General features: G+C 37.0%; 1 protein-coding gene across 1 annotated transcript in view; it reads right to left on the bottom strand.

Moving 5' to 3' along the window:
* Positions 1 to 12,673, bottom strand: part of LOC150090888 (poly(rC)-binding protein 3-like) — a 646,900-nt gene that overhangs the window by 377,994 nt on the left and 256,233 nt on the right. The window contains 1 exon segment of the mRNA XM_090373382.1: positions 9,085 to 9,108. Coding sequence (XP_090229508.1) covers positions 9,085 to 9,108 — 24 coding nt within the window.

Here is a 12,673-nt window from a genome sequence, read left to right as displayed (position 1 = left end):
ATTGAATGCCAAAAATAATTTTGATATCATATACTTGGATTTCAGGAAAGCTTTTGATACTGTTGCACATGGAAGACTGCTGTACAAATTGGAGAGGTATGGCATTAAAGGTAAGTTGCTACAATAGTAAAGGAATGGTTGAGTGGGAGATGACAGAGAGTGGTAATCAATGGACACTGCTCTTGGTGGACAAATGTTATTAATGGAGTTCCCCAGGGTTCGATGTTAGGCCAATTGTTGTTTTCAGTATTTATCAATGATATTGATGAAGGTATATCTGGTTTAATGTCCAAGTTTGCAGATCATACAAAGGTTGGCTGGGTTGTTAATGACAGTATGCTACTCCAACTGGATCTAGATAAGTTGGGCAAATGGGCTGAGAAGTGACAGCTGAAGTTTAACATTCACAAATGCAAAGTACTGCATATGGTTAGCAATAACTGAAGAGAAACGTACCAACTGTGTGGTACATTTCTACGCTCGGGGAAGTGGAAAGTGAAAAAGACCTGTGGGTAATTACCCAGCCAAATATGAGGTTCATTGTGCAGTGGGGACAGGCTGTCAGGGCAGGTCATGGAGTCTTGTCAATGATATATAGGAATTTTGCTAGTAGGGACAGGGAGGTGATTATCTCGTTATACAAGGCAATGGTTAGGCCACACCTAGAGTACTGTGTACAGGTCTGGAGGCCTCATTTTAGGAAGCATGTAGAGTTGCTAGAACGAGTAAAAAGAAGAGCAACAACATTGGTGAGCGGAACAAAGTGGTTATCTTACCAAGAAAGGCTTAAGGCTGCAAATTGCAGCACCTAGAGAGTAGGCACCTGCAAGGTAATCTGATTGAGGTGTATAAGGCCTTGAATGGGTTTAGCAAGCTGAATGCTCATGGGATTCTTCCTCTTGCTCAGACTAAGAACCTGAGGGGGTCACAGTTTCAAAAAAGGCCTTTAACCAGTGGGTGGGTGGTTGTTTGGTGGAACAGGCTTCCATCTTTTGTTGTGGAAGCTAATAGCCTAATTAAATTTAAGTCTGAGCTGGACAGGCATTTGGAACGACCAGAGGGGTGAAACGGAAGGTTTTTTTTGGCTGATGCTGCATAAGCTTGCTTTTTTGCACATTATGCCTCTACTAATGCTAATTCTAATATTTTTGTTTATAGTAGGGGAAACTAGTTTTCTTGCTTCTTGGTAGCTGATTTTATTCTCGACCTTGTAATTTACTATTTTTTTTTTCTCAGTTTTCCATTTTTCACAAATTTTGAAATATGCAGTTCAGGCATGTCATTTTTGCAGCCGAATAGTCACTCTGAGTTTGATCTGAGGACCCACAATTGGAGCAGACAGGAACTCCTTTACATACAGTTTGCGAATTGCCAAATTTTTAGCACTTAAAGCACTGGACTGAGTTCGGAATATAAGGTCTTACCTGACATCTAAGGTAATCAGCTTTTATGGTGGTAGGTAGGTTCGGTGTTTTAAATGTGAGTATCACTGTCCGAGTAGGGGCATGCTCCATTTTTTGATGACAATTCTTTTTTTGTGAACCACATTTTGATCTTGTAGTTCGTGAACAAGTTCATCCTCCGATACGTTTAACAGATCCCACTCTGATATTATCCCTTTAGAGGAGTTCAAGGTGGCATGTGGGGTAACTTCGTGGGAATTCCACAAAAGGTAGATACTTTTAATAGTCTCTCAGCATGTTTATGTTTGGTCATTTTAACTAATAAATCTCCGGATCTTAATTTCCTGACCATTTTTGGAGGGCCAGCCACATTTTCAAGACATTTTTGTATCAAAAATGGGGAAAGTTTACTCAATGATTGGTCTGTGGAAGAGTGTAGTATTAAGAAGAGAGGTATGGTATTATTCGTTCCTTCTTTTTTTTGGTCTCTTAGCATGGGATATTGTGTCATCATGATCTGGATCATATTTTTCTAGGTCTAGATCAAAAGATCCATAAGTGGACTGTTTAATTTTGTCCATCATTACTCCTTTTAGCCCTGGGAGGGTGGCTTTCTTCTCCCAGGTTTCCAGCCCCACCACGTGGAGGCAGGAGCGATGCCACCAGTGACAAAATCATAAAGGAAGGTTAGTAGTTAATGCATTAGTCCTACGTACAAGAAGAAAGGTGTCTTTCCTTTCTGTTAGGTATGATAAATTCTTTACTTTAGAACAGCAAAATTAAATAACTGTGAAAAATGAAGAATAATACTATAATTATCAGCCGCTCTTTTAGAAAATCGCTTAGAAATCACTCAGAAATCTCTATAGTCACTCGCTTGCCACTTGGGGGCCCTTGTACTAAGGCTTACAATACCGAGATCCTGAATACCGGGATCTTGGTAATTTTTTTTGGTATTCAAATACCGGTTTTTCGTTACTAATTAAAAAATAAAAGTTTATAATTTAATCACAAAGGTTATAAAATCACCTTTATGTTATTATGACATCCTTATCTCTACTAGCAAATGTTCAATAAATCATCGATAGGACACCATGCAACATTGCAACCTGTCCACAATTCTCGGACAACTTCACGTCTGACCGTATCGTAACTCCCAAGTCCCGTTCCTCCACTACTGGCTTTAGTTCAACTCCATATAAGTTATTGTGTATAAGTTATTTTGGGATTGCTGTTCCCCAGGTGTAAGACCTTGCATTTGGCTGAATTAAAGCATATAGCTGCCACTTTTCTGACCATCCTGGAAGTCTATCTAGGTCACTCTGAAGAAGCTCTGCTTGGCGACGATCATTAACTACTCTACCGATCTTTACATCACCTGCAAGTTTAGACATCACACCCTGTATCCCTTTATAGATGTCATTTAAGATAATCAAAAACAACAGTGGTCCTAATACTGATCCTTGGAGAACCCTGCTTCTTACATTAACCCAATCTGAGGAATAACCATTTATTACAACCCCCTATCTGGTGCCCTCAAGCCATCATGCTATCCACCTAAGGATTTTCTCTATGATTCCAGCCTGCTCCAACTGATAAAGTAACCGCTCATGTGGGACTGAGTTAAATGCTTTGCTGATATCTAAATAAACAATGTCGAAATTATTCTCTAAATCCAGCTCACAAGTGACCTGTCAAAATGGCTAACCAGATTTGTTAAACATTATTTTCCCTTTACAAAACCATGCTGTGTATCCTACAGAATTCCATCTCCATCTAAATGATCCTGAATTCCACCCTTGATCATTGCCTCCATGATTTTCTCTACTACTGAAGTTAGACTGGCTGGTCAGTAATTTCCCGTTACACTCCTAGAACCGCTTTTATGTTTCAATTCACACCAATCCAACGGAATCTCTCCTGAGTCCAGTGATGCTCTCATAACTAGCTTTAATGGTTCAATGCACTCACTTGCTGCCTCCTTTAAGATTATAGGGTATATGCCATCAACCACCGGAGCCTTACTCGCTTGTGGGTGCGAAAGTTTTCTCATTAAATCAACATGTGAAATTTCAACATCATTAATTACATTTTTTTCAACTTCACTCCCATAATTTCTCATTGACGTGAAGGGTTTTTCTTCTGTAAATATCGATGCAAAGTAAATGTCGAGTTCATCTGCAATATCAGGTGGGGTATCTAGTACTATCCCTCGCAATTACATATGCATCCGATCTGATTTATCCTTCTCTTCTTTGCATTTATATATGTGAAGAATTCCTTAACTGCATTCTTTGCTCTCTTTATTCCTTATCCCCACTCTTTGCTCTCTCCCAGACTCAGTAAAGATACTATAGTGAAAATTACACTTCGCTGAATAAAACGTCTTTCTCCTTCAGAAAATGATAAACATAATTCAACCATGGAAGACCAACATGGAACAGCGTTCCACAAATTCTTTCCAAAATAAGAAATTGCCTGACTCCAATGAGATTTTAAAAGATGAACTTGAGTCGGAAATTAATGAAATGCTTTTAACTATTTTTGCTAAAAAAGTTCAAAGGCTAGAAATATATACCGAGGCTAGAAATATCAAACATGAACTGAGATCGTCTACGATTATCTCAGTACAATAGTACCAGAATAGAATCTGAAAGGGCGTTTCTGCCGCTAATCAAACATGTACCAAAATTAGATCCATTTTAAACGATCATACTATTGATTGCTTATGTTTCTTAAGAGCTCACTTTATTCGGACAGGCAGTGTGGATGCTTAAACATAACTAAACTTGGCAGTAACAATATGTATTTTTTGTTTTTAGAATAACTGTATTTTTAATGGTTTTTTTCAGAATATTTATTATTGCAATAAATGTTTAATTAAAACTTGAATTCAAGTAATTACAGTACTTGTTTTTTCCTTACTTTATTGCACCTATCATCAAAATTTATTGAGAAAAATTTGTTTTTGGAATACCGGTATCCCGGTTTTATAAATTAAAAATACCGAAATACCGGTATTAAGATTTTGACCGGTATTGTAAGCCCTACCTTGTACATAGTAAAAAAATGGATGAAGGAACTGAAAATTTAGAATATTATTTTATTAGACATTTTTATTATAATATGTTGCACAATATAAGGCTAAGTAAAGTTTATTGAAGTTACACTATTTTTCAATTGTACAAATAAAGAATGAATCTGGAGTTGTCGTGTTTTTTCAGATAAAACTGTTTTAGCATTTAGTTATGTCTTTAACTTCGCACTTAACTTTTGTTGCACAATCATGAAGAAGATCATTCTTACAAAAAATATTCAAGTGTTTGGTCAATTTTCTCAAGGAAAAAAACTTGAATTCTTTAATTTTCAAATCCTCCTAACTGCAGGGACTCGGATAATGAATACTTGGATACCGGGGATCCAACGTACATACTTTGAATTTAGTTCACACAGGAGGAATTTCTTAGGGATGGGGAGATGCTGAAAGTACATCAAATTAGAGGGAGATAAATGACTTTCTGATAACTGGGAGGAAAGTGGAAGAGAAATTGTTGGAGCTAAATGTGAAAAAAGCACCTTAGGCAGAGGTATCTATCCAATTATACTGAGAGGCAGCAAAAGAATTCAGCAAAACTTTAGCCATAATTATGTGAGCTTCTTTGAATTTAGGGAAAGGTAACTATGGGCTAGAAATGTGTGAATGTATCCCCAATTCACACAGGAGAATCAAAGGATGAAGTGAGTAATAACAGACTTGTAAGCCTGACTTCTGTTTCTGGGAAAATAATGGAGTCACTACTGGGTAATGAAGTAATACAGGATTATCTAGACAGAAATGCAGTTGCCGACCAGGCTAACCGGGTGGGTAAATTGCCTGCCTGGCAACCCAAAGGTTGCGGGTTCAAATCCTGCCTCGGGCTTGGATCAGAGTACTGCAAAAAAAAACTTGGGAGGTGCATTATGGTCACAGAAGCCGATGCACCAACAACTAACAAAAAAAAAAAAAAAAAATGCAGTTATATGGCAGTCACAGCACAGAACCAGTAAGGGGCAATGTTGTTTGACCAATCTAAATGAATACTAAGATGCAGTAACAAAGGAACTGGAGGCAAAAAATGATTTTGACATCACTTACTTAGATTTCAGAAAAGCTTTGATGTTATTGCACATAAAAGGATGCAGTATGACATTAAGAGCAAGTTATTTCTATGGATAAAGAGGATGGTTGAGAGAGAGAGAGAGAGAGAAGACACAGAGTGGTTATCAATGGACACTGTTCTTCTTGGATTAATTGCTATTAATGGACTTTCCCAGCATTCAGTGCTGGGCCCACTATTATTTTCAATATTTATTAATGATATTGATGAAGACAGTAATTGTCTAGGTTTTCAGATCATATGAAGGTGGAAAGGTGGTTAATGAGAGTAATCAGGATATGCTACTACAACAAGATCTAGATAAATTAGGCTGATGGGCGGCTGAGAAGTAGCTACTAAAGTTTAACATTGACAAATGCAAGGTACTGCATATGGGGAGAAGTAATCCAAGAATAACATACCAACTCTGTGGCATAACACTGAGGGTAGTGGAAAATGAAACAGACCTTGGGGTAATTGTGCAGTTAGACATGAAATTTTCTTTGCAGACAGGCTGCCAAGAGAGCTCATGGGGTTTTGTCAATTATATGCAGGAATTTTTCCAGTAGGGATAAGGATGCAATTATCCCATTGTATAAAGTAATGATTAGGCCACATTTCAGTATTGATGAGGAAATATCAATGGGGAATACTACAACTTTCTGAAAGTGATAAAGCCCAAGAAACCTATAGGGAAAAAGAAAGCCAAAGAAGAAAAAATTAGTCAAGAAACACTTGTCATGATGAACCGAAGATGACAAATAAAGAGCAAGAAAAACACTGACAGGGAGAAAATTGAGTATACAGAGTTATGCAAAGCCATTAGAAAGAGACTCAGAGAGGACATAAGAAGATTTAACACAAGAAAAGTAGAACAAACATTAAGGGAAAACAAAGGATTTAAATCAGCAGTCATGAGCAGTAATACAGAAAGACAAATGATACTGAAACTGAAGAATAGTGATGGTGTACTTATAAACAGCAGAGAAGGCATAATTCAAATAGCAGAAGACTACTATAGAGAATTATACAAGGAGCGAGAGAATGATGCTAGCAGTGGGGAAGATGGATTGCAAAGTAGCAACACATACGACATACCCAATATTCTTCCTGATGAGGTAGAACATGCATTGAAGAAAATGAAGAATCAGAAAGCCCCGGGGGAAGATGAAGTTACTGTAGAGTTGTTAAAATTGGGAGGAAGAGACATAACACAAAAATTGGCAAGGCTCTTCACAAAGTGCATTAGAAGAGGTGTGATGCCTAAGCAGTGGAATAATGCAATCATAGTTTTGCTGCATAAGAAAGGAGATAAATCAGAAATTGGAAATTATAGACCAATTAGCTTGTTATCCCACATCTACAAGTTGTTCACAAGGGTCATTACTAACAGATTAGAAAGAATACTTGATGAGAATCAACTGAAAGAGCAAGCTGGCTTTAGGACAGGATTCTAAACTATGGATCACCTTCACGTAATATCACAGCTAATGGAGAAAGCAAACGAATATAAAACACCATTATGCCTGGCATTTGTGGATTATGAAAAGGCATTTGACTCCATACAGCATAAGGCAATGTTTTGGGCACTGGAAAAACAAGGCATAGATACCCCATATATTATGATTTTGAAAAAAATATATGAGAGTGCTACCTCCTTTATTAGACTAGACAAAGACAGTATGAAATTTAAAATCGAGAAAGGAGTTCGACAAGGAGACACAATATCTCCGAAGCTGTTTACTGCTGCCCTTGAGGAAGTTTCAGAAGATTAGACTAGTCGCAGAAAGGAGTCAATGTGAACGGAGAGTACCTAAACCATTTACGATTTGCAGATGACATTGTGTCATAAGCCACGATCCCAAAGAATTAGAGGAAAATCTTAATCAGTTATGCACAGTTAGTAAGGATTTTGGACTAAAGATGAATATGGCTAAAACAAAAGTGATGATGAACAAGTATGCCACAGAAAGGAACAGTAATTGAAAAGGTGGAGTCATATACTTATCTGGGACAAGTTATTAAATGTAATAATGATAAATGACTGGAAATCAAGAGAAGAATAAATTTTGGATGGATAGCATTCAGGAAATATAGTCACATACTATATTTCCTGAATATAGTATGTGACTATATTTAATATAATATAATGAACCAATGTATACCCCCACCATGATTTATGGAAGTGAAACTTGGGCACTCACCATAAGAATGGAAGAGAAGCTGAGAACTACACAGCGAAGAATGGAACGAATTATATTGGGAAGGAATCAGACTGTTAGATAAGAAGCGAAACACATGGATTAGGCAGCAAACTCAAGTAAAGGACATTCTTATCAAAACTAAAGAACTAAAATGGTCTTGGGCAGGACACATAGCTCGAAGACATGATGACAGATGGACTAAGAAAATAACAGAATGGTACCCAAGAGGAGCTAGAAGAAAACCTGGAAGACAAAGGCGGAGATGGATAGATGAAATTCATGAGTTTTTGGGTAGTAAATGGATGGCCAGCACTCAAAACAGAAGGAACTGGAAAGTTGCTGGAGAGGCCTTCATCCTGCAGTGGATTGAAAATGGCTGATGATGATGATGTTGATGTTCAGTATTGCATACAGGTCTGGAAGACTGATTTTTGGAACTATGTTAATTTCTTGTAATGGGTGCAATGAAGGGCAATGAGATTAGTACATGAGGGGGAACAAAAGGGTACGCTTAACAAGAAAGGATTGAGCTCTGCAAATCAATTGCAGCATCTGGAAAGTAGGCACCTGTGTGAAGATCTGATGGAGGTAGTTAAGGCTTTGAATGGACCAAGTAAGCTAAATGCTCATGGCATCCTTCCTTTTGCTTAGATAACAAACATGAGTGGGCAAAAATTTAAATTGAGGAAGGTTGATTGTTGGACAGATATATGGAAATTTGCTTTTAGCCAGCAGGTAGTTTTAATTTTTGGAATGAATTTTCATCTGGTGCTGTGAAAATGGGTAGTTTGAATAAATTTAAGAAGGAACTAGACTAATTATTAGAGTGGTTAGAGAGGAAATGTGAGGAAGTGTTGCTTTTTTCCTTTTCTTTTTTTTCTTGTATTTTTTGGAGTTGTGTTCATAATAGGTTGAAAATAAAGATAGCTTCAAAAAAGTGAAGAATTTCTAAAATTATTTAATGCTTTTATGACAAGCATAATGGTGAAGAAAATCCACCAACATGCTAATGTTACATTTTCATCACACCTGGTAGTGAGTTAAGACCTATAGAATAACACAGAAATTGTATAAATGAGTTATAACATAAATATCTACCAACAGAAAAAGATTCTACTCCTTTAATTCCTCTACCATAAAATAATTTTTGTTTTTGAGTCCAGTCAAAGATGGTTAAGCTTTGACCAAATATTACTGGTATACAAATTAGTAACTCGGTTTTCCTAAGTAAAAAAAAAGCATTAAAACTACAAAAAAAAAAAAAAAAGTCAGGAGTAAAAATAAAGAACTAATTCTTCAAAGATTACAACTCTCAAAGATGGTAAATGCACACAAACTTACCTTTCCAATAATACTTCCAACTTCCTAAAAAAAAAAAAAAAAAACTACAGTCAATAAAGCCATGCATAAAACTGTTTTCATAAATATAGGAACACTTTTAAAAATAAGTAAATTTCACTTATTCAAAATGAATGCTGTAAATATAATTCAATATTTATAGCATTCATTTTGAAGTCATAGTTGTTCATTAAATTTTTAATATAATTTATATCTCTTTTTTTTAAATAACTTTAAGTAACATGACTGAAATACAAAATATGTTTATTAAAAAATTTATGTGGGAATCATAAAATTTCTAATAAAAATCATAAAATCTCAAAGTCAGTAATTAAGTGAACAATTTCATTTGAATTAATATTTTGGCAGAAAGCTTTTTGCCTTTAAAAGAGCTTTTTGCCTTCAATTGGACTTTTAAAAGTTAGTAAGGTAGAAGCAACTTAGTCACCAGCTTCTCTGACATCAAAATCTGTGCTAATCAGGTAGTTCAACTAGTGCCTCTCAGTACTGATTAGTAATTTCAATGATGTCACTGTGGATGGAGAGAAGGCATTTTTAAGCTTGTATGGTTCTCTGTGAACTTTTTTTGAGTTTTATTTCATTTTATATTATTGAATTGCTGTGTTTCACATTATTCAACAATACTCCAGAAGAAATGTTTGGTAATTTCTTTAATCAAAATGTCAAGTTGCATTGTTACTATTCATAAAAAATACAAGCCAAAGAAATCATGTGTAATATCACATAAATTAAGTAAACTAAAAGCCAATGGTATCCTTACTCTTGTATTTATAAATGATATTGATGATGGTATATCAGGCTTAATGTCCAAGTTTGCAGACGATACGAAGGTTGGCAGGGTTGTCAAGGACACTACTGACACTATGCTGCTGCAACAGGATTTGGAAAGGTTGAGCAGATGGGCTTCGAGGTGGCAAATGAAGTTTAACATTGACAAATGTAAAGTACTACATATGGGAAACAGCAACCCCAGAGCAACGTATCAACTCTGTGGTACTACACTGACAGTGGTAGAGAATGAAAGGGACCTGGGGGTGGTTGTGCAGGCAGATATGAAGTTCTCTGAGCAGTGCAGACGGGCTGCAAGAGTAGCTCATGGTGTATTGTCAATGATATATAGGAATTTTTCTAGCAGGGATAAGGAGGTGATTATTCCCTTGTATAAGGCAATGGTCAGGTCACACCTAGAGTACTGTATACAGGCCTGGAGGCCTCATTTCAAGAAGGATGTAGAGCTGCTGGAACGAGTACAGAGAAGGGCAACTAGATTGGTGAATGGGACAAAGGGGTGCTCTTACGAAGAAAGGCTTAAGTTTTGCGAATTACAGTGTCTGGAAACTAGGCACCAGCGAGGTGATCTGATAGAGGTGTACAAAGCCTTGAATGGTTTGAGCATGCTCAATGCTGATGGGATTCTTCCTCTTGCTCAGAATAATCACCTGAGAGGGCATAAATTCAAATTGAGGAAAGACAGATGTAGGATAGATGTGCGGAAATTTGCCTTTAGCCAGCGGGTGGTTGGTAGGTGGAACAGACTTCCATCCCTTGTCGTGGAAGTTGATAGCCTAAATAAGTTTAAGGCTCAGCTGGACAGGTATTTCGAACGAACAGAGGGGTGAAGTGGAAGTGGTTATTTTTATTTATTTATGTTACTGTTTTTTTTTTTGGCTGATGCTGCATAAGCTTGCTTTCTTGCATCAAATGCCTCTACTAATGCTAATGCTAATGCTTTCTCAGACACTACAGGAATATGCAGACCTAAAATTAATGAAAAAAGATGGTTGCAGGACAGTTTTGTGCAAAAATTTCTTTCAGCCGGAGTGTAACTGATTGTTGGAACAACCCTCCATCTGGTGTTGTGGAAGTGGGTAGTTTGAATAAATTTAAGGAGGGTTACACAAATTACTAGAGAAGATGTACAAATTTGGTGGATTTTTTTTTCTTGCATCGTTTTTCATGACTAAAACTAATCCTAATCATGCATTTCCAAAAATTATTCAAATTATGGATAGCGAAATATAAAAAGGGCAAAATAAATATGAAAAATGGCTGTGCATGTGTGTACTCGGAGCTTTTTAAAAAATTTAATTAAGGACATGATTTTAAAAGTGAGTTGATTCATGTTCCACTGGAATAATGAAAGAAAGAAAGAAGACCAATTCCATATCATCTTCAAAATTTGCACTTTCTCTTGAAAACAAGTTAAAAATAAATAAATAAAAATAATTTAGCAAAAAATTATTCAAAAAGAAGCAAAAATATCCAAAAGGAGCCTTAGATATCACCTAGAAATTATCATCTACAAAAAAAAAAAAAACAGGAGAAATCAAAGAACACAAATCAAAACAGCCAATTCACTCAAACCTATTATCTTGTATTAAACAACTAAAGACAAGCAATTCTATATTTCACCAATAAATAAAATGATCAAAAGATGATAATAATAATAATAATAATGGATGATGTCGCAGAGAAATATTAATCATACTGCACTGAGTGTGGCACAGGATAAAGTCACTCGCATTCAGGCCTTAGGCAGAGGGGTTGGTTCAAAAAAATCAGACAGTTTCCTGAGGAAGACAGTGGAGTGAGTGGCGCTGTCCCCCATATGGCAACCACAAGAGAAGGTCAAGACCATCCAACCCCACCAACTGGAAGTGCTTCCTGTGCAACTGCGCTAGTGACCACCCAGGAAGGGAGAAAACACCAATGCATGAAGTGGAGCATCGAAATAAATACGTACATCATGCAAGCATACTATGAAATAACGAAGCTGGAGACCGATATGACAACTTACAGGACGAGACTACATACCAAGTGGCTGGAACAATTCCTAGATATTCACGTCACTGAACAGCGAATAGTGGTAAAGAGAAGGACCATCATCACGAAGAACCTGATAGCTCCTGCAACCTTGGAAAAAATCAAGCAGGAAGTAAATCAACTACAAAGGATAAAGAATACGGAACCAGAGGAGGAAGAGCAAGAAGAAATACAACCCACAGCAGCTGAAGTGGAAAGAGACGAGGTCATGATATCCAGAATAGAGGATGAGTGAAAGAAGGCCCTAACAGAATTCGAAAGAATGGACCCCACAAAGACACGTGATACCGAAGAAGAGGCCGAATAGGACCTTGTGTTGAGTCACAGACCACCCGAATCGGCACATAATACCGCATTACCTCGACAGCAATGGTGCAACACTGGGGGCCATCCACACAGCCGTATATTGTGCTGCTATAGCAGCCACTAGGATTAATGGGAGAGAAACGAGAGAGAGAGACCAACAGCAGAAGAATGGAAAACAAAAGGAACCACCAGCTTGGAAAAGAAGACTTCAGAAGGATATAAAAGAATTAAGAGTCAGGATAGGCCAATTGACCCAGTACCAACCAGATAATAGGAGTAAGAAATTAATTGGAAAAGTGAAGAGCATCCTCAAGAGAGACAGTGTCCACAGCAAACATAATACAAAAAATCAGAGAATAGGAGAATACTTGGACACATTGAAGCAGAACCTCCTTGCACTCAGCAAGAGACTACGCCAATACAAAGAGAGCTCCCAGAGGGC

The sequence above is a fragment of the Mastigoproctus giganteus genome, chromosome 1 (assembly GCF_048544385.1).
Source record: "Mastigoproctus giganteus isolate SK-2022 chromosome 1, ASM4854438v1, whole genome shotgun sequence".
Classification (NCBI taxonomy): domain Eukaryota; kingdom Metazoa; phylum Arthropoda; class Arachnida; order Uropygi; family Thelyphonidae; genus Mastigoproctus; species Mastigoproctus giganteus.
This window is presented reverse-complemented; position numbering and strand designations above follow the sequence as displayed.